The 20446-nt window shown below is 38.8% G+C and overlaps 1 protein-coding gene and 1 long non-coding RNA gene across 2 annotated transcripts in view; one reads left to right on the top strand and one right to left on the bottom strand.

Moving 5' to 3' along the window:
• Positions 1-9776, bottom strand: part of LOC115894580 — a 34950-nt gene extending 25174 nt beyond the window's left edge. Inside the window, exons 1-2 of the long non-coding RNA XR_004054709.1 lie at positions 9618-9776; positions 8332-8377 (exon numbers count right to left, since the gene is read on the bottom strand). This is a non-coding gene — a long non-coding RNA (uncharacterized LOC115894580). The remainder of the gene's footprint in view (positions 1-8331; positions 8378-9617) is intronic.
• A 1236-nt stretch (positions 9777-11012) lies between these two features.
• The window catches only part of RAP2A (RAP2A, member of RAS oncogene family), a 34206-nt gene continuing 24772 nt past the window's right edge, over positions 11013-20446 (top strand). Inside the window, exon 1 of the mRNA XM_010387099.2 lies at positions 11013-11675. Coding sequence (XP_010385401.1) covers positions 11362-11675 — 314 coding nt within the window. The 5' untranslated portion in view covers positions 11013-11361. The remainder of the gene's footprint in view (positions 11676-20446) is intronic.

The following is a 20446-nucleotide window of genomic DNA, read 5'->3' as shown; positions in this document are numbered from 1 at the left end:
TACTCCTAACAGAGATATAAGAGAACATGTTCCAACAGGATAATTTTGTCTTTTTCAGAAACCTTCTGGTTGTAATAGAAAACCAGCAAACCACTGATACTAACTTAAAGGAAAATTTAGTGTAATGTTTGGGTGGAGGCGGGGATCTCAATGCCAATGGTAGAAAATGCAGTTGGATCTCCTCATGAGTAGGAAAGCTCTCAGGAACTAAGTGAGCCATCACTGTTTCTCTAAGAATCGACTTTATTCTTTGACATTTCTCTGCAGATTAGCATTTCTGCTGAGTCGTACACAGAGGCCATCAAAGGCTTTCCCAGTGTGGCTTTCCTTACTTCCTAGTTCAAATGCCCAGCCCCACCCTCTGGACTCTAGTTCTAAATTCCTAGGAGGAAACAAATCTTACTGGCTCACGAGCTAGGCACCATGTGCCAATGACCACATCAACGATCTATGACCAGAGAACTCATGTAGTACAAAAATGGGTCCCCTGGAGCCTGACAAAACTCCCAAGAAACCTACAAATGGATAGTCATGCGCATTTTTATTGTATGTCTCTAGTACTAAGAATGCCTATTTTCTATTTTTCTCAAATACATTTGAAAATAAGTTGGGCATATGGGCACACAGAAGCATCATGTTCTGAGTAGGTAGTAATGCCATTTTAGCACACTCAACTGTGCCTCTAAAATCTTCTGTACAGAAGTAGATTAGATTGTGTAATTCATGAGAACCATGCCAAAAGCCCCCAACTAAGGCAGCCACTGTAAACTCACATTGAGGAGGCTGGCATCTTTTATTCTCTCTCCTGTCTGCTGTCATCTGGATATTCTTGCCTCAGCCCCTATGAAGATTCTGTGCCTCCCACCATCTGTAAGCTTTCCTGTCCTGCCTACACCAGCCCTCAGCTGGAATGAAAAAGGGGGTCTTTAATATGGGGACTGAAGACATCATAAATAGTTTCCTTAGCAGCTTGTCAAAGTCCTGCCAATCAGATGTCCTTGATTTCTAAGCAACAAGAAAAGCTACTGAAATTTTAAGGGGACACAAGACAAAACTATATCAAGGACATGCGTAAGTTTTTATATATTTTTCTAATATTTTTTAACCTTGATGACTCATACCTTTTAAAACTCGTTTGCCTTGGTGATTTGTTTTATTCTTGTTGGTTTTTTTTTAAACCAGTTAGAATCGCCTTATTGGCTATTTTTGATTCAAATAGAAGTGGAAGTGATTCTTTTTAAGAATGATTTCACACACAATGAGATAGAGAAAATGGGAGTTTTTCTATATTTTTCCATTACTTTATCACATTCAGCAGTTGTTTGTCTTTTAGTATAAGGATTTGGTTAGAACATTAAAAATGATTGCTTAAAGGATGAGACCCAGTTGCAGTTCCTGTGAATTAAGCCTATGTTACTGTCTTTTGAAGAATAATACTGTTTAAAATTTCACATTGTTATGAGTTCATATAGTTTAGAGTTTCAGTTCAAAGTTGAAAAACACCATTGATTTCCCTTTAGTAGGGAGAATAAAATAATTTGATAATTTGAAAATTAAGCATACTTTTCATAACATGTAATGTTTTATATTTAATCCAATTCATTAAACATTTATTGAATATATACTATGGACTAAAGCATAATAAAGATTAGAAAGATGAAAAAACTTATAGATTCTCCACCCTCCTCCCCACCAGACATCCATGAGTCCATATACCAGCTGAAACGACAAAGATAAATATAATGCAAGACAAATTGCAGTACACATGAGAAGAAAGGTATAAAGTTTTTGGAAAACATGGTGAGAGATTAGTTTAAGGAAAACAAGGGGAGGTGGAATTTAAGTTAAATTCTGGATTTGGGGTAGGCCATCTCATTAGTATCCTCGGTAAAAATTTCCAAGATCACTAGTTCCTCTAAGTGTGACCTTTACTTCAGAAAACACATAGAATTGTTAAATTGATTTTCAACCCAGAGGCAAGTCAGAATCATTTAGAGGATTTTGTTCAACATACACATTCCCAACCCTCCTTCCCCCAGATTATTCACTGATGAGAATTGGGAAGGATTTGGGCATTAACAATGCTCCCCCTACCCCAACCCAAAGACATATAGAGCAAGACAAAGTGTGAATGCCACGGTGAAGTCTATTTAAAGAGATGTACACCAATGTGCAACACAGTTTCTGACAAAACTTATTTTGAATAGATAAAGGTTTCTTGAAACAATCTATTTGACCCTTAAAACTGGAAATGTATTAATATAGATCATTTTTATTTAAAGTTTTCTTATTTTTATTTAAGTTTATCTGGTATGTATTTATGAAATGTCCTTTAGTCCTTTCTGGAATCAAGTGGAGGAAAAAAACAAAATAGATAAAATAGAGATCATAAGACTAATGAAACAGGCTCCTTGTGGCAATAAAGTACCAAATAATAAATGAGACCTAAGGCCATGCCAGAAAAAGCTAAAGTAACATACCCCTACCCTTATAGAATAAACTATGCTCTAATTGCCACAAGTTTTTCTAATTCTCTAGCAGCTAAACAAGCACTGGCCTCAAGATAAGCAGTATTGAAACAATCGTAGCTCATTGAGCACCAGATGCTGACTAACTGACCCCTCTGTTGCACAAGCCACAGCTACAGCTTTGATTGGACAAGACTGATTTCAGTAACTTTCTCCTGATAAGAGACCACTGACCATATTCTGGTTCTGTCTGGTTTACAGAGGCTGAGCACTGAGTGCCTTCACGTCCCTGCTTCACCTTTTGACATATAGAGCTTAATTGGAATGCATTTAAATGTGAAGTTTCCACACCAAAGTGAACAAGGGATGAACTAACATCCATGTTTGCTTACTATTCATGCACATGCCCCCTCTTCATGGATATTTATAGCTCCTCCTACAACGTGTTAAATAAATGTACTTGGCCAATCCATTCAGCATAAATTCCTATCTCATCCTCCCTAGAATAACTTTTTCTTTTGGTCTCTGCCTGAGGTTACACTTCCCAGCCAGCTAGGATGGCCACTCTGCTGGCTGCAACTCTTGGTAAGAAATAAAGCTCTCCTCTCCAAATTTATAGATTTCATGATTTTAAGTTGACAAGCAGATGGCAGATATCGAAACAGAGCTAGTTAATGTTCGCTATTTCTGTGTTTGTGAGAGCCAGCATTTAAGCAGTATTATACAAGGCATGGTTAAATGTCTTACTAAACCTCAGTCCAGCCTCCACCCCATCAATCACATATGCAGGTAGAACCCTCAGGCTTAAGAGAGTCTACAGCCCTAATGTAAAGAGCAGCACTGAGCAGTTTGAAACTTTGCAACTTTAATATAAAAATCTTAAGAATCATAACCTTACAGCACCACAGTTTGTCCATTTGAGTTCCTTTCACTTTGTCAGTGTGTAGTATAGAACTGACTTAATCCATTCCAGCTTTGAAACTAATTGTTGCTTACATAATTTAATTACATTGACAGATTAATATTTCTTATGTAATTAACATGCATTGTTGTATCTTTTCATTGGAAACATTAGTTTGCATGGAAAATGGCCAAAATCTTTCTTAAAAACCTAATAAACACCAGAGACCAGTCCCCAAAAGAATGTAATCAAGACAAAGTATAAGAAAATACTTTAACTTTCCTTGACTACTTGGTACACCAAGGAAAATAAGGCTTACTTTTTCTGAAATGTCTCCCTCAGCTTCTCTCATTCAAATGTAGACTCTGATCAATTTCACCATCAATGCCACTGCACAGAGATAGCGCTTTGACTAAGTAAACAAGACATATTTTTCAACTAGTACAGCCCAATGAATGTGGTTAATAATTCATTAAGTGATTAATATTTTGTACGGCTGTGTGAGAAACATTAATTAGGATAATAGTAAAAGATGGTGTACTGTTCTGTGAAAAGCAGGAAACTGATTTTTGAGGTGATAATTCTAGAGAGCAGGATGAATAACTTCCCTCAACAAGATAACTGGATGGCTGCTGAGAAGAGTTAGATGGTCCTTCCACCATAACTCTGCTCTGTCTTCCCCAAGATGCCTCCAAACCACTGCTGAACACAATAATGTGAGAAGCGGAAGATAAATGGAGGGAATCAGAGAAGGGATGCAGCTTCAAAGTTTAAAAAATTCTTATAATCTCATAAAAATCAAAAAGTATTTGAAATGAGTTTAAGAATCTAGTAATTGTAAAGGCTGTTATTTTTCATGTTACGCCATGTGGAGTGATTAACCTTACTGAAAAAAATTAGTTAGTGTATGACAAAAATAAGTGGATTTACATGGCCTCCTTATACTCGCTCTGGGCACATACTCATGCCATGACTTATCCCCCAATTTAAACTATTTTCTTCTATTTTACTTTCTTCATTTTCTTTTTCATCCAGGTAAGCATAGTTCCATGCCCCAAAGTTGACAGACTGTGAAATTTAACTGTATATCTCCCACTTACATTTTAATTGGAAAAAAATAACTTTTACATCAACAGACCAAATCCTAAGTGCAGAATTTCAGACAACAGTCAGTTGATAGAAGACATGATTTTTCAGATCTTTCCTGGCACTACTAAATTCCAGGTCTACAAACTGCCATTGACCTTGCCTGTTGCAGACTTAGTGTTTTTGAGATACAAGCTTCTTTGGAGATAAGACCAACTTTGGAGGACACTTTTATCAACCTCACCTTGATTTAGGGAAAATCCTTATTCCTTTCCTTTTATTCTCATCTTCTCTGTGTTCAAAACCCAGGGTTTTTAGAAGCAACATTATGGTCCACTCAATTGTTCATTTATTTACAAACATTTTATAAATTCCCACAATTGTTTTTAGGTAATGTGCTGAATGCTGGTAAAACAAAAATGAACAAAGCACTGTCCCTTTCCCCAGTCACTGGAGAAGACAGTGCAATCACGTGGTATTGGCGTTAAGACAGAAGTCTGTTCAGGGTTACACTTGGGGTCACAAAAAGTGAGTGGTAAATCCTACCTCCAATAATACCAAGATGTGTTCATATATCTACCATAGCTTAATTTTTAAAATTCTTATATTTGTATAGAATATAGCATTAGAAAAATTAGTACTACAACCATGTTTGACCAGAAACCACATAATGCCTAAAAAGCTCTGAGTTTTATTACAAATATTTATTATTGTTGCTCTACTATTACATTTGGCACATCTATGGGTTTTTTTTATTTCCAAAATGCTTTGCTAATCTGTAACTTATTATTACTTACAGCTTTTGTTGTTGAAAAGATTTTCCTACAGCAAGGTACAAAAAAGGCATTCTAGTGAAAACATTTTAAATTACACTAGTTACCAAAAAGACTATCTTTATGTATCACTGTTCTATTGAAATTTTTCTTTTCAATCAAATTCCATTCATTTCTACATAATGCATGTCAATAACAGCTACCATGTAAAAATAACCACAAGCAAAAACTGTTTTTCTACCTGTCCTCATTTTTTGCCACTCCTCATGTTTCCTTCTATTTCTATTTGTGAAAGTTTGAATCCCTCCTTCTTGACGCCCTTAAATCCATAATTACTTCTTATGACAACTCTTTTGACGCCCACATTATAAATTATTCATTATTTTGAATGACGCCTTAATTTCAAATGCACTCTTGTACTCCTACTTTGTCTTCTGTATTTTTCTCCTATATTATTTTTATACTTTTAAATAATCTTGCTTTGAGACTTCTGGCATCTTTCTTTTTCTCTGAGAGATGCCCCTAGAATGCTGTTGCTACAGGGAACTTAAAAATCAAGTGATTCTGGTATTTCCCTTATTCGCTCTTACTTCATTCCTGTTTTCTTCCTTTGCTCTTCCAGTTCCTTACATCTAGAGTGTTCTCTTCTGCCCCATCTAGCCTGTCCTTTAGCCACTTCCTTCAAAACCTGATACAATATTAATTTCCTTCAGACAACTCTCCTGGACTAACCTACTCCAATTTACTGTTTCTTTCGACCTCTGGGAATGTCACTATAAACTATACATTTCATTCTCATTTACTTGGAAAGTGTTTGTTTTTGAAATTTCATTCATCTATTTAGTTATACATTTTGTAATATTATTTATATAATTACTATATGCCTTTTCTAATTCCTGATTTTTCCTTCTTATTAGTTTTAATGATAACCATTATTTTATAACATAAACATGTAATTGGTTGCTTACTATCTGTCTCTCCTGCTAGAATACAAGCCCTTTTGGATAATTGCTTATTGTTGTATCCCCAGAGCCTAAAAAATATACACAGTAATTGCTCAATTAATATTATAGTATCTTTGAAATATCATTCGGATATTAGTGAAATGAAAGTGCTCACAAATGCTTGCTGATTTTTTTAAACCCCATTTTGGCTGGAATGGCTCACACGTTTTGTAACAGGTGGGATGTATTTTGCTGTAAGATGCAGAAAACCTTACCAACACAGACTTAAATCAAAAGACACCAGCTATTTACTTAGCCATAAGTCCAAAGATAGGAAGTTCTAATGTTAGTTTGACTGTCCAATGTTGTCATGCAGAACCTAGGTTCTTTTCATCCTCCTCCTTGGCCATCTGAAGTTGCTGGCTTTCTACGGTACTGCATCATAATGCCATAATGCATCATAGCCCCAAGATGGTGGCCACATTCTCGTATTTCAATGTGTAAAGCAGGAAGCAAGGAGAGTGACATCAGTAAACAGGGATATTTCCTCACTCTTGTCAATATCCTAGAAATCCCTCCAGCCCCAGCAGCCTTCTCCCCATTCCGATGACAAGAACTGAGTCACATGCCTACTTCTGGACTAACGGTGGGCAGAGGGAAAGCAACGCTATTAAAGTCCGATCCTGATTCATCCCAGCTTCTTTGGCAAAAATAAAGGGAAACTGCTAGGTACACAAGCAACACTGCCTGCTCTTCTGCTTTGTTAAATGAACCACACTGAAGCTCTGTTTTCCACAGAATCCTCCGGCTCTTAAGATTCTTCAGGCTTTTTCTTTTTTCTGCCTACATTTTAATCATTACGTATTTTCTTTCAGATTTTTTTTCTGATTAAAATGGCCTTTTGAAACATCTACTCTGTCCACCCATACATTTCTTTTATTGAGTTGTTCCCATACTTATTAATTTCTGCATTCTAATTCCTTTTCTTTTCAAAAACACTAAGACATATCACATTTTTAAAGGAAGAACAAAGTTTATTTTGCCCCTTCCTTTCCACTCTACATATATATTTCAGATTCTCAACTGTATTAGGAGCCTCAGAGGGCAAGAAACCATCGTTTGCTCTCCTTATAATTGCCAGCAGCGTTTCACAGGTGCTAAATGTACTTGACGTGCCCTTCCCCTTTATGGTTAATCAGAGGCATGCAGGCTTTAATAAGAAGCAATAGGAATCAGGGTTTTACAGTCAAAAAGTACCCCTCGCATTACAAATATCCTCTACTAATTTGGTTCTATTAAATTCTCTGCATATTTGCTTCTTGCTGGTGTCAGGAAGTCCCAGAATACAGTGGATTTCCCACTTCATACCACCTTTTCCAACATCTTTCACAGAAAGAAAGATGGACCTGGGTTTCCATGGTAACACAAGTGCAATAATTGAAGGTATCTGGCTACAGGTGAGATAACTCCCTTTCAGATTTAGTGGAGAGAGGAGAAATGAAGATTTTCTTTCCTTTTATTCTCCTGGCAATGCACTTCGGAAACTAAAGGGATCCTGCAGTGTCAGTTACAGCATTAAGTTTTCACTGTCTTACAGATTTACAGCTCTTGGGCATAATTCACATTTCTTTTATATCATTTTTATTTTTTATTTCCCACCAACAAATGAATGAAGATATAAGTTATTTCTATAATCATCTCAGAATAGAGTTTATGCTGGCATCAGAATGAACATGACTAAGGGGTTAGAAAACAGACATCCATCTCCCCCTCAAGTCCTCTAAACTCTCTACACGTCCTGACATCCTTTTTATAGCAGCTAATCTTTCACCCAACATTTCACATACAGCCACAAATCAGGTAAGTACCATCATTTAAGCCAGAATAGGTGAGAAAATATGCTCTGACCTGTTATGTTTCTTTTGCCTCTTGGTGGTTAAAAATCAACCTTTATGGTACTGAGCATGAAATCTGAGGCCTGTCAATATAAGGCCTGTAAATAAATGAGCTGTAACCCCCCCAAAGGGCTGCAGTCTCTATACTCCTTCTTATCAAAAACGTCAGCATTGATGAGAGGTCAGGGGAAATAGCCTGAGAAATGTCACAAAGCTGTCCTACTCTCTATTATGCTAAGTGGAGTGACTAAGGAGACTACTCACTATTTTTGTGACAGCTTCAGTCCAGAGCTTCTCAACATCTAGGGACCTAGGAGTCATGAAAACAGTTACTTAAGGCGACCTTCTGGACCCACAATCCCAATGCAAACTTCTCAAAAACACAAATCACTGAATCTTTATTCCTTGCAAAGTAAATGGACTTAGAGCTTCTCTGTAATGCAAGTACCAGACGGGTTGTCACGATCTAGAGAGAAAGCTTCATGCTTCCTGGCTCTATTTAACAAACCTAAGAACTTCTTATCACCAAGATGCACAATTAGAATCTTAGAAAAGACAGTCTGTCTTTCCTTGGAAAAGAAGTATAGCTGCTACTAACCTAAAGAAACCATGAATAAGCATACCAGTTTTACACAAAATATGAGACTTCTGGAAACCTAGGTGAACATCATACTTACCTACATCCTCTTGAAACATCCCTGCCAAAGTAGCTCAGATATGAAGCATCCATGTAAGTTCTCTCCATTTTAATTCACTATTTCACATTACTAGTCTAGGATGAAATAGTAGACCCTCTTCGGTTCCAATTCCCTTAAAACAGTCCTGACTCTTAGTCCTTTTTATTAATATAATACCTTCACTGCTGATTCTGGTGGCTCAGATAGTACCATTCATATTTTAACGATATGTAATCAAGAAATGCTGAGTTATATTTTACTACATACACATTTTTAAATTCAGAGGACATTTGTCCTTGATAATTTTAAATGAAAACTTGGTGTGTGTTGATTATAGCAAGGTAATGCAAATATAAGTTACCCATTCTAATATAACGAAGCCATAGGGAAATAGGAAACTACTAAATTTGAGTAGTCTTTGTAGTAGTTTGACTATCGACAGAAAAGATGGTGAAAGAACACCTGGCTTTTAACTCAGACCAAAATCCCCTCTGCATGATGACCTTGCGGGAAAGAGGAAAGGGGGAGAGGTATGCCAGGCTTTAACAATAGAACTACAGAAATGTATTATTCACAGGAAATGTGCGACAGTAACGAACGGATGAGACTAGTTTGAGAAGGACATAGTTTAAAGAAAGTAAACCAAGTAACCAGTAACTGCAAAAAATAATGCAGGAATGTTTGCGGATGTAACGTCTCCTAAATTTGACGTTATGGGTGGGAGAGGGTGTGTAACTAAGATGTAATGCTAGCGACAGAACGCTAAGTTTTAAAACTTAATAGTGAAAGAAAAAATAATGTTCTGGGAGGAACGCCTGGAAGACCCATGCAACTGCTGCACGATATCTCCTTAAGGACAGGAACATTTCTCACCCTGAAGACAAAAGTCCCTGTGTTCTCGATTCAGCCCACATCCCTCAGCACCATTTCCATGCCCATCATTTAGGCAGAATGCCACGGAGACGACGTTAAAAGTGGAATTCATCATTCTGGCTTGCAACCCATCTTGTTCTTTTGCCAGAACGGGGCACAGCAACTGGCTCCTCAATCTCTGCCCCTCCCAAAACCCAGCAGCCGGGCCCTGTCTCCATCCCGCCCGCCTCTGTGGCAAGGGGCTCGCGAGCTCTGGTTGGCTTGGTCGAAGCTTCCCATCACTCGCCAACTCACCTACGATTGGTTGGCAGAGCGTGCCCGAACCGTCCCGCCTGGCGAGGCACTGGGAGGTGTACTTGCGGATCCAGCGACAGATTTTTTCCCTATTGGTTGAAGGAGGAAAGTCACGTGGTATGGGAAGGCTCTCTTATTGGTCGTGAATGGTACCATGGGGTGCAGAGACATGACGTGGTTGGCTAGAATGAATCCCAGCTTCCCACTAGATGCCCTTAGCCGGCTGTTGCTATGAGGTGTCCCTGGGCCTTCCGGCTGCCGGTTGGGGTTCCGCTCTCCAGGTTTTCAATTCACCAGTGGCTGACAGGGCGTGGGAAGAGCTCGACTGCAGTTCGGCACTGAAAGGGGCGGATCTAGAAGAAATGTGGGCGGGTCCAGAGGATTGGTGGGCGGGACCCTGGAGACGACAGCGGGCTTGGACCCAACTTCCGTGGTGTGTGGCGGCCTCTGGCTCGCCCCTCTGGCGCGCTGCCGGAGGGGGCTGTCACCCTCCTATCAATGTCCTAACACTCGAAAGCTTCGTTTTGTTGCGTTTACACAACTTCAGGCTGAAGCCTGTAGGTGCCCGTCCCCTTAAAGCTACACATGCTAATACAAGATAAAACCAAAGCTCTAGAAGTGCTGACTGGGTGGCATCGGGCAAAGGCCCTCGCAGCCCCTCTTGGGCCTTGGGCATGTCTCCCCTTCAGTCCTCGCCTCAGGGTAAAGCTTGGAGGTAGCTCCGGCCCCTCTACCATCGCATCTCCGCCGAATTCTGAATGTGGGAGTCGGGTTGACTCTGCTCCCAGCTCGGGCGGGAACTGCGCATGCTCGGTACGTAAGGCCTGGGGTTTGACTGGGCGCGCAGAGTCCGGCGCTGCTGGGCAGTCGCGGTGCTTGTTTATCTCCGCGCCGGCAGAAGCTTCGGAGCCGCGCAGAGCCTCTCGGGAGCGCCCGCGGCCGGTCGCCTAGGCGACGGGGACGGGGGCGAGGCTGCGCCGCGGGCTCCGCCTGGCCGCCGGACCCCGCCCCTGGCCGCGCTGCGGCTGGGGCTCGGGCGCGCGCTCCAGCGCTAGGGGGGGGTGGCGGCGGCGGCGGCGGCGGCGGCGGCGGGCGGGGATCTGGGCGTGGAGGCGCGAGGGGCGGGGCGGGCGGCACTGCGGGCCCGCGGCTCGGGCGGCTCCGGCGGCTCGGGCGGCTCCGGCGGCTCACGCTCTGTCTCCCTGCTCGCCCTCAGTCCCACCCGGTGCCCACGGGGCCGCATCGCCGCCCGGCTCGGCCCATGCCTAGGGCCGCTGCTCCCTCAGCTGCCGCCGCCGCCGCCGGCGCCCAGGGGGCCGCCGCGGCAGTGAGGTGGGGGCGGCCGCGGGAGGCGGCTGGGCGGGCCGCCGGGGCCGGGGCTGGGGGCGCAGCGCGGCCGGCGTAGGTCTATGTCGCGGGCGGCGGCGGCGGCGGCGGCCGCGGAGGGACGATGCGCGAGTACAAAGTGGTGGTGCTGGGCTCGGGCGGGGTAGGCAAATCCGCCCTGACCGTGCAGTTCGTGACCGGTACCTTCATCGAGAAATACGACCCCACCATCGAGGACTTCTACCGCAAGGAGATCGAGGTGGATTCGTCGCCGTCGGTGCTGGAAATCCTGGACACGGCGGGCACCGAGCAGTTCGCGTCCATGCGGGACCTGTACATCAAGAACGGCCAGGGCTTCATCCTCGTCTACAGCCTCGTGAACCAGCAGAGCTTCCAGGACATCAAGCCCATGCGGGACCAGATCATCCGCGTGAAGCGGTGAGCGAGGGCGCAGGGGGCTTGGCGGCTGCACCCCAGAGTCACCGTCCCGAGGCCAGAACTCCCCGCACGGGGCTCTGGGGAGGGGGCTGTCTGGGGGGTGGCTCCGAGCTGGAGGCTTTACTATTGTCATTCTGCTCCTCCTCAGTCTCAAATTCGAGTGCTTTGTTTCACAACTAAAATTTGGCATCCTGTTAGCCCACAGAACAGCTCTTTGTCTCTTGGACGTTGTTAGCATTGCTTGTACAGAGCCCCCAAGGAAACAAAGTTTAAAACTTGCAGAGGGGAAGGGAGTGGATAGGTTTTTGTTGGGAAGAGGGGAACTGTGCAGGTATAGTCGAGACATTTGCAGACTGAACAGCAACAATCTGCCTTGGCAATGTTTGACAGCAAAAATCGCTCACACACCTATACAGTAAAGTCAAGTCCAGAGGAAAGAGACCTTTCTCATCTCGTTAAAGGTTTATGGTTCCAAGGTGTTTTACAAAAATGAAGTCTCTAATTTAGAGCAAAACTTTAAAGACAGATTATCAAATTATTTGAATACATCGTAAGCTAAATGGGGTTTCGAGAATATTAACATAGAGGAGTGCAAATAAGCCATTCACAGGAAAAGAATGCAGCTTAGCTGTTTTTTGTTTTTGTTTTTAATATAGCCGCCTTAACCGCTTCAAAAAAAAAAAAAAAGTTCCTGGAAACAAAACAGAAGCTTCTTCAAAAGTGTGACTCAAGTATTAGCTAATTTAAAGTTAACGTTAATAAGCCTTTTTATATATATAAATTGTTTTCTAAAGTATACATTTTGGAAATATGGCTGATTACTTAAATGATTTAAAATGTTTGTTTTCTCTTAAATTCACTGAGTATATTTTTCCGTGTAATTTCAAGCATTAGAAATGTGATAATATCTTAGTTCAAAGTTTTGGCAGATTTTTCTAATTATCATTTAATTACACATTACCGTTTTATCCAGTTCTTGTTAGTTAATGCCTGCTGATAATTTTGGTGTCCTTTTTTTCTTGCCTTATTCTACCTAGAGCCTCAATCTGAAGACCTTTATTGAAAGATGGTTGTAAGTGCACTGTAGACACAATCACATTGTAGGTCAGTTTGAGTCCACGCATTCTGAAAGAGCAAGGACCAAGTTATGTGGACCCAGGGGATGCTCAAAAACTCATTACGAGTAGTGGGTTTTTAATGCAACCTATGAGATCAAGGAGAAGGCGCTCTCTCCATTGCTCCACCCCCCCTTAACTACTTGAGTATGCACTTTAATAGCTGAATTAAATTGTGCATGTTATTCATCCTTGTGTTAAATTCCAAACTAGAATAAAGCAGATACTTTCGTGGTCTCTGCTGCTAAGATTTGTGAATTTGATAGCTTTTTACTTCTCCAGTATCATTTTCCTAAAGTTAAACTGAGTATGAGGATGGCATTTAAGGCGCTACATTTAAGTGACTTAAATCCTTATTACCCCCTCTCCCAATACCACACAATTAGAAAGAAACAAACCAAACCTAACCAACTGCAAGGTAGTCTGATACATCGCCACATGTCAATGTTAGGCCAAACGCATACATCAAAAAATAATCTAAGTAAATGCCCCAACTTCCTCACCCTTCACATTAAGATATACAGGCATAAAGATATGAAGATGCAGATATACAATGATAAAGCCATATACCCATGGCTAACTTCTTGAAGCCTAGGGAACAAATATGGCAAAATATTGGATAATATGGTCCACATAATTTTGTAGTTTCTTGTAATTTAGTGCAGATTACTTTTCTCAGTTATAATAATAGGTTAGTCTAAACTCAGTATATTGGAGCAATTTATTTATTTTCATTATGACCCAGAGGAAAAGAATAGAGTAAAATTCTGCATGCCCAGATATCATTTTACTCACTAGTCTCAGTTCTTGATATAAAAGGATCATTGATCAGCTGAAGTAGAGTTCATAAATTCTTTTCACCAGAATTCAACCATTGTGTACGTAAGAACCTCTTGGACCCTCACTTGTGTGTCTTTGTAATATGGTAGTAGTAAGGTATTTTACACCTCATCGTAATCCCAGCTATCTGGCTTCCCATCATTGATGGAGAGGACGTGTGAATGCAGGTGGCCTCTCAGTATTTGATATGTACTGTCAAATTCAGTATTCAGCTTTAGGTCTAGGTCAGCACTTTTCAATAGAGATATAACGTGAGCCACATATGTAATTTTAACATTCCTAGTAGCTGATTTTTTTTAAATAACATAAATATGTGGAATTAATTTTAATAATGTATTTTATTTAACCCACCATATTTAAAATAGAATCATTTTGACATGTCAGTATTCAAAAATTATTGATAATTTTTGATTACTTTTGATTTTTGATAATTTTTATTATTTTTGATTACTTAATTGATTACTTTTTTATACTGTGTCTTTGAAGTTTGGTATGTGTTTGACGTAGCACATCTCAATTCAAACAAGTCACATTTCAAGTGCTCAGTAGCCACATGTGGCCACAGGCTGCCATATTGGACAACAGAGGTCTAAGGTGTATATGATTTGGGGAAATGCTTCTTTATTTCTCTAAGCTTCAGTTTCCTTATCTGTGAAATAGAGATTAATATGCACCTTCCAGAATCCTTGTAAGAATTAAATGAGATAATGTATTTTAAGATACCCAAAACAATACCTAGTACACAGAAGTTGCTCAAAAAATTCTAGCTGTCATTCTTACTTTAATAACTTTGTCATTTATCTTCCTTAAATTTTACCCTTGGTATAAATGTAATTTTAGAAGAAATAAATTTGTAATTGCATTTTGGAATTCATTATTTAGTATAGGCAAGATGAGACTAAAAAGCAATGAGGTTAAAATAATCCTTGGAAGAACTGTGTTGGTATTCTCTTTAAATATTTTCTTTTATGAAGGATCTGATGGAAAAGGGCATGAGAATGAACATTTAACTTCAAGTACAGTGTAGCAATAATGCATAGCACTAATGCATAGCCAAACAACGAATGGAGCTTTTCATTTTTCATTTTCATTTCAAATAATAGCAGTCATTTTCAAGGATGGCTGTTACTTGAAATGTTTCACTTTTAAGAAATGTAAAACTGACCCGTACTCCCTTAAGTGTCTATAAGTGTACATACCTCCATATACATACACAACCTTTTATCAAAGCCAAGTAGACCAACTGAAAATGGCTATATTTGTAAATTCATATGCTTTCTTTTCTTAACTTGATTTTGGGTGACGTTACACACACAAAGAAAAGTAATAGGGATATAGGAAATGTTTTTCAGTTGAAATAAAACTAGAATTTTTTCTGAATTTGTAATTGCTTTTCTGATTGTTACCCATGCCAGGATCAGCCATGGTCCTGACGTGAACTTCTTGGAACGTGATATACAAGGCCTGTTTGCTGTTAGGAAAAAGTCCAGAAATCTTCAACATGACTTTTCACAGCCCAGCTTGCTCTTATCCCTCCCTGCCTGTGCATCTCTTGAAACCGTCCTTTTACTCTAGCACCCAGACCTTAAGTCCTTGAAAGTGCCTTTCTCCGGGCTCTCCTTTGGCCTGTAGAAACCTATCTTTTTGCAGAGTTAATTCCTACTCCGTCTTTCACCCTCACCCCTGCTTAACCCATTTATACCAGAGGTTGCAAATTTTTTTCGTGAAAAATCAAACCTTGGCAATGACCTTGAGCAATAGGATATAAATAACTCCCACAAGCTTAGCATTCCAATAATGGAACACTAGGCATAGATGAGTTAAAAGATTTTTCCCCACTGAGGGAAGATGTCCTCTTAAACCAACGTAACCCCTTTCCTGTCTTCCCTTACTAGACTACACTTTATGCCTCACCTTTTCCCTCAATTACACATACCCTGCCCTTCCCCTTTTCTTTGAAGCACTCATGCAAATTTAATTATTTGTGTGATAATTTATGGGTAGTCAGCCTTTCTCACAAAACTCTAAGCCCATGTAACTAGCACAGCTCCTACTAGCACATAGGAAACAAGAAAAAATGTTGGAAAAATGAATGTTCAGAAAGAAAAGTATTTGTGTTGTCCTTTGGCCTCAGTTTCCCTAAACATTTTGATTTCATAGACGGAGGAGATCTTTTAAAGTTCTTATTGCAGATGGAGATGATCTTCCTTCAGCTGGAACTTTCTGTGAGAACACTTCTAGTTGGGGCAGTGTTTAATATGAACCTCAAAGAATCAGAAACATGATGTATTCCAGATGGAGGAAATGGCACAGGAAATGCATAGAATATGTTTTTTGGATGTTAAATAGAGCAGATTGGCCAAACGGGGAATTTATATAGAAGTGTGAGGGGAGGTAGGGTGAAAAATTTTAAAGCTAAATTACTGAAGGTTAAAGACTTTGGAGTTGATCGTGTAGTCGAGGACCATCATTACAATTGTCATAGGTATAGTAATATGTAGTGATATGGTAGATGACTTAGTGGTAATAGACTACTCTGTTTCATAACAGGAAGAATAGTCATTAATGTTATGATAATCCAGTTTCTATATGAAGTGTGAAGATCCTGAATTAGCATGGTGTCTGTAGTAACAGGAGAGAAAGGATGCGAGGAATGTTGCAAAAAGTGAATTAATCACACTCAGAGGAAGTGGAAAAGGTCAGACGTAACCTTGACATTTTGAAATGAATGAATAGGATTATGGAGGAATAGCTGGGGGAGATTATTTTCAGTTTTGGCGATGGTAATTATCCAGATAGCCAGCCTAATAAGTCATTAGAACATCTGAATAAAGCCTGAAAGGTCAGGTTATGTATGAATATGAAGACTCAGGATCATCTGCATAGTTCAGATTGGGAGAGCAGATAAAACCTACTGGGTAGAGTATAGAGACAGAAATGAATGGAATTGGCTAAGAATAGAAATGAGAAATGAATGAATATAGCCAAGGATAGAACTCGAGAGTTGTAAGACACACAGTGGAGACTTCCTACATTGCAGTAGGAGAGAAGGCGTGGGGTGTTTTCAGATTGGGAAAAAGATAGTTGATGTGCACTACCCAAGGTGAATAAGTTGTTGTTTTTTTTAAGATCATTATTATTTTTCTGTATCACTTAAGTGGTCACTTTCAAGTGAGCTGGCTGATTGTTTACACTTTCCCCCTTACCATAAGTAGCTATTAAAGCTTAATCTAAAATAGAAGCATATTGCCAATTGTTACACATAGATCTTTGGCCCATGACAGTTTGGTGCTGGAGAGCTGAAACAAGAGTATATATCCAAAGATGTTTGTCCCAACTAAGTGAAACTTCTGGGGCTCTGCTACCATTTTTTCCTCCACAAATACCCGCTTCCCCAATACCAAAACTTAATTCAAAGCTGGACCTCCCAGGTACAGAGCCTAATAGCTATGGGTCACTTTTTTGTTTTGTTTTGGTACTGGTGAATTAGGAAGGAAAATTTTTAGTAATTAATAAATGTATATTATGAAGAATTGATGCCTAATCCTGAAAGTCAGACATAAATCCAAACAAAGAATTTGGGTATGAAGATAAGGAGTGATGGTGAAACCTGTATCCGCTTAAATACAAAACTAAGATAAAAGAATTGTGAGAATTATGGCTGCCAAACAGAATATCAGAGTGAAAAACACTGGCAATATGAAACAGACAATATAGCTGGTAAGTCAGGATGAGAGGAGGGCAATAGTTATGAGTGCTCACTTCATCTTTCGTGAGAGGGATTTAAATGGTCAAAAATTGAAATTTGTCTTGAAAATGACTTGAAGAGCTCAATATTTTTCATGATCTTTTTTGCTTTTTTAAAAACCACTTTATTGAGGTACGATTGGCATTCAAAAAGCCAGATATATTTAATGTATATAACTCAGTGAGTTTAGAGATAAACATACACCTGTGATATCACCACAATCAATGCTGTGAAACTATCCATCACCTCCAAAAGTTTCCCCCTGCGTTATTTACCCATTCACTCATTCATTCATTCATTTTTTTTTTTTTTTTGTAATAAGAACACTTGACCTAAGTTCTATCTTCTTAGCAAATGTTTATACAATACGGTATTGTTAACTAGAGGTACTATTACTGTACAGATCTCTGGGACTCACCCATCTTGCATAACTGAACTTCGTACAGTGAATCACTTTTTATGGCCCAGGAGTTTTTCCTGAAAAGGAAACTTCTGTTTTGGCTGCATTGTAAAATTACAGGTTACAGTATATAGTTTTCTTTTTGCCATCCCAGGATTGTAATTTTTAAAGCTCAATTTGGAATTGGAGGAGATGATGTCTCTTCCGCTCTAACATTCTGTGAGAGCACTTTTGTCTGGCCGGGGTGATGAGGGAAGGGGTCAAGTTTAATACGAACCTTAAAGAACCAGCAGCCTGTGACCCACAATTTTGTCTAGTTAAGATTTGATAATTATATCAATAAAATCTACTATGAGAGGAATAATTATACTAATATTTATTTTTTAATGGAGAGAGGGCAAAAATAATTTAAATAATTATTAAACATTAAGGAAGAGGTAGAGGAGCTAAGAAAAATGACTGGATTTCACAACCAACAGGAAGAGCCAACAAAGTTGGAATCTTTTCATTTGCTGACGTTTCAGTAGCAATACACTTGAGTGATTTAATTTCTGTATGTGAACTTCTGGGAAATTACATATGGCACAATAAGGTGTATTATGCATGTATGTGTACATATTTTTAAGCAAGGATCTTTACATAAAACCAAGTACACTATACTTAAGGGAACTTTTTTTCAGGGATATTTTTTCTTTTCAGTTCTCTTTTAGTCATTGTCTTTAGAACCTTAGTGCCTAGGGAAGGATGTATGCTTTACTCTAGGGTTTTCTTTTCTTATGTTTTGATTTTTCCCTGTTTTCTGTTTCTCTCCATTTATTCTTACCTACTGTTTTTTTACATACTTATATTTTTCAGGCCTATGGTGTAAAAAGAGTTTTAAGTACTCGAAATTTTTTTGGAGTAATAAGAGTTTGAATACGAGTAGACTTTCAAACAAGGTAAAACTGATGGAGACTGAATAGTTGCTAAAGGAAATGTATAGACATTGTGTTTAGGAAATTTATCTTGAAATTTTAATGGTGTGCAGAAATATGCCATATATTATATTTTGCCATTTCATTTGTGACTTTGACAGTTGTGGTTCATTTCATTAAAACTTATTCTCAGCCTGACAGAGAAAAGTTTAATTTCTTAAACATGCCTTTCTGCTTTACCAGATCAAACTCAGCCTTTTAGTAGAGTAGTATCAATAATGCTAATGCTGTCATTGTGGACATCTGCATTTCAGTCAAGTATGTTAAGTAAAGCATAAATATATTAATAAAATTTAAAGTAATCAAAATAGCTAAAAACAATATTTGAAGATTCTAATACATAATCTAAGATTTTCTCATGGTATGTATTAAATACTAAGTAGATTTAGCTTTGTACTTTTAAACGATTGAAACCTCTTTGGAAATATTGGACCTAATAGACCAACTCTTTCACCTTTTTTTCCTCATTGTAAGAAAACTCCAGTAAAATCAAATGCCTACATTAGCCTTATTTTTAATACATTTCAGTTAAATTGAGGGTCATTGCTATGAAATATGTTTTTTTTTTAAGCATGTAAATCTGAATAAGGTTATTGGGTATCTGAATCATATGTCAACAGTGTATTATATTGAAGTTATGGTTTGGGAGGTCTAATAACCAGTCAGTACTGGGAGTTTTTGGAAGTTTAATGCACTTAGTTACTTAAAGTTGGAAATGTACTTCTAATCACACCTTACTGAAATGTATCTGAATGAGCTATTTAAGATAGATTGGAGCTAGTAAAGTACACTTTTAAATGATAGATTCTTAACTGTAATGCTGAAATGTCTTCACTGGCATAATTGGATAGATGGGGATTTGTTTTTGTTTATGTTTTTTATTTCTCTAATATGTTTAAGATTTTAAAACATAGCAAAATTTATATTTAGGGAGAAATAAGATGACTTATACTTTTTATTTTTAAATTGTTAGTATCTGTCAAAAACCCAAATACTGGAAAAAATTAATAACTATCTCACTATTTCTGTAGATCCACTCAGCAGGGGATTTCACATTTTCTTAACCAGGGCCCTCAGTAAGAAATACATCTCATATTGTGACTTAGTGCACACATCTAGCTGAAATCAACATTTCATGAAACAGTAAACTTTTTCTGTTGCTTGTATTACCTTTTCTATTTATTTTTTTCTATTTTTATTTCATTGTTTTTAAGTGCACTTCATGACCCACCAAATTGATTTTATCACACATAGTTTGGAAACTGCTATCCTAGGACATTTTACTCTAAGAAAACTAAATGGAACTATCTGTTTAATATTTCATCTCTCTCCTGCTTTTCTGGTTTCCAACAATGCTATGTAAGATTACGAAAATGAAGTACTTCCCAATGTGAGTTAGTAAATACTACCTGTAATTCAGAGAAAGATAGCATTTAGTCACTGAACAAAAATATATAGCATATCTTTTGAGAAAGCATTTATCTCTGTTGTGCATATTAGAAATGTGAGGATGTATTTCTCATGTAATTTTGTTCATTCTAGTAATGCAAGATAACTATTGCCTTGTGAAAACTTAGAGAAAGGGAGGTTGTGGTAGTATTCAGACTTGAATACATGAGTGCAGGATTACCCATTTCTAGAACAGTTGCTGAGGAGGTTCAGAAAACTCAAAATAGAGGTCTGCTGCATCTATC

The sequence above is a fragment of the Rhinopithecus roxellana genome, chromosome 18, assembly GCF_007565055.1.
Source record: "Rhinopithecus roxellana isolate Shanxi Qingling chromosome 18, ASM756505v1, whole genome shotgun sequence".
Taxonomy (NCBI): domain Eukaryota; kingdom Metazoa; phylum Chordata; class Mammalia; order Primates; family Cercopithecidae; genus Rhinopithecus; species Rhinopithecus roxellana.
Note: the sequence above shows the minus strand (reverse complement) of the source record. Positions and strands in the feature narration are given on the sequence as shown.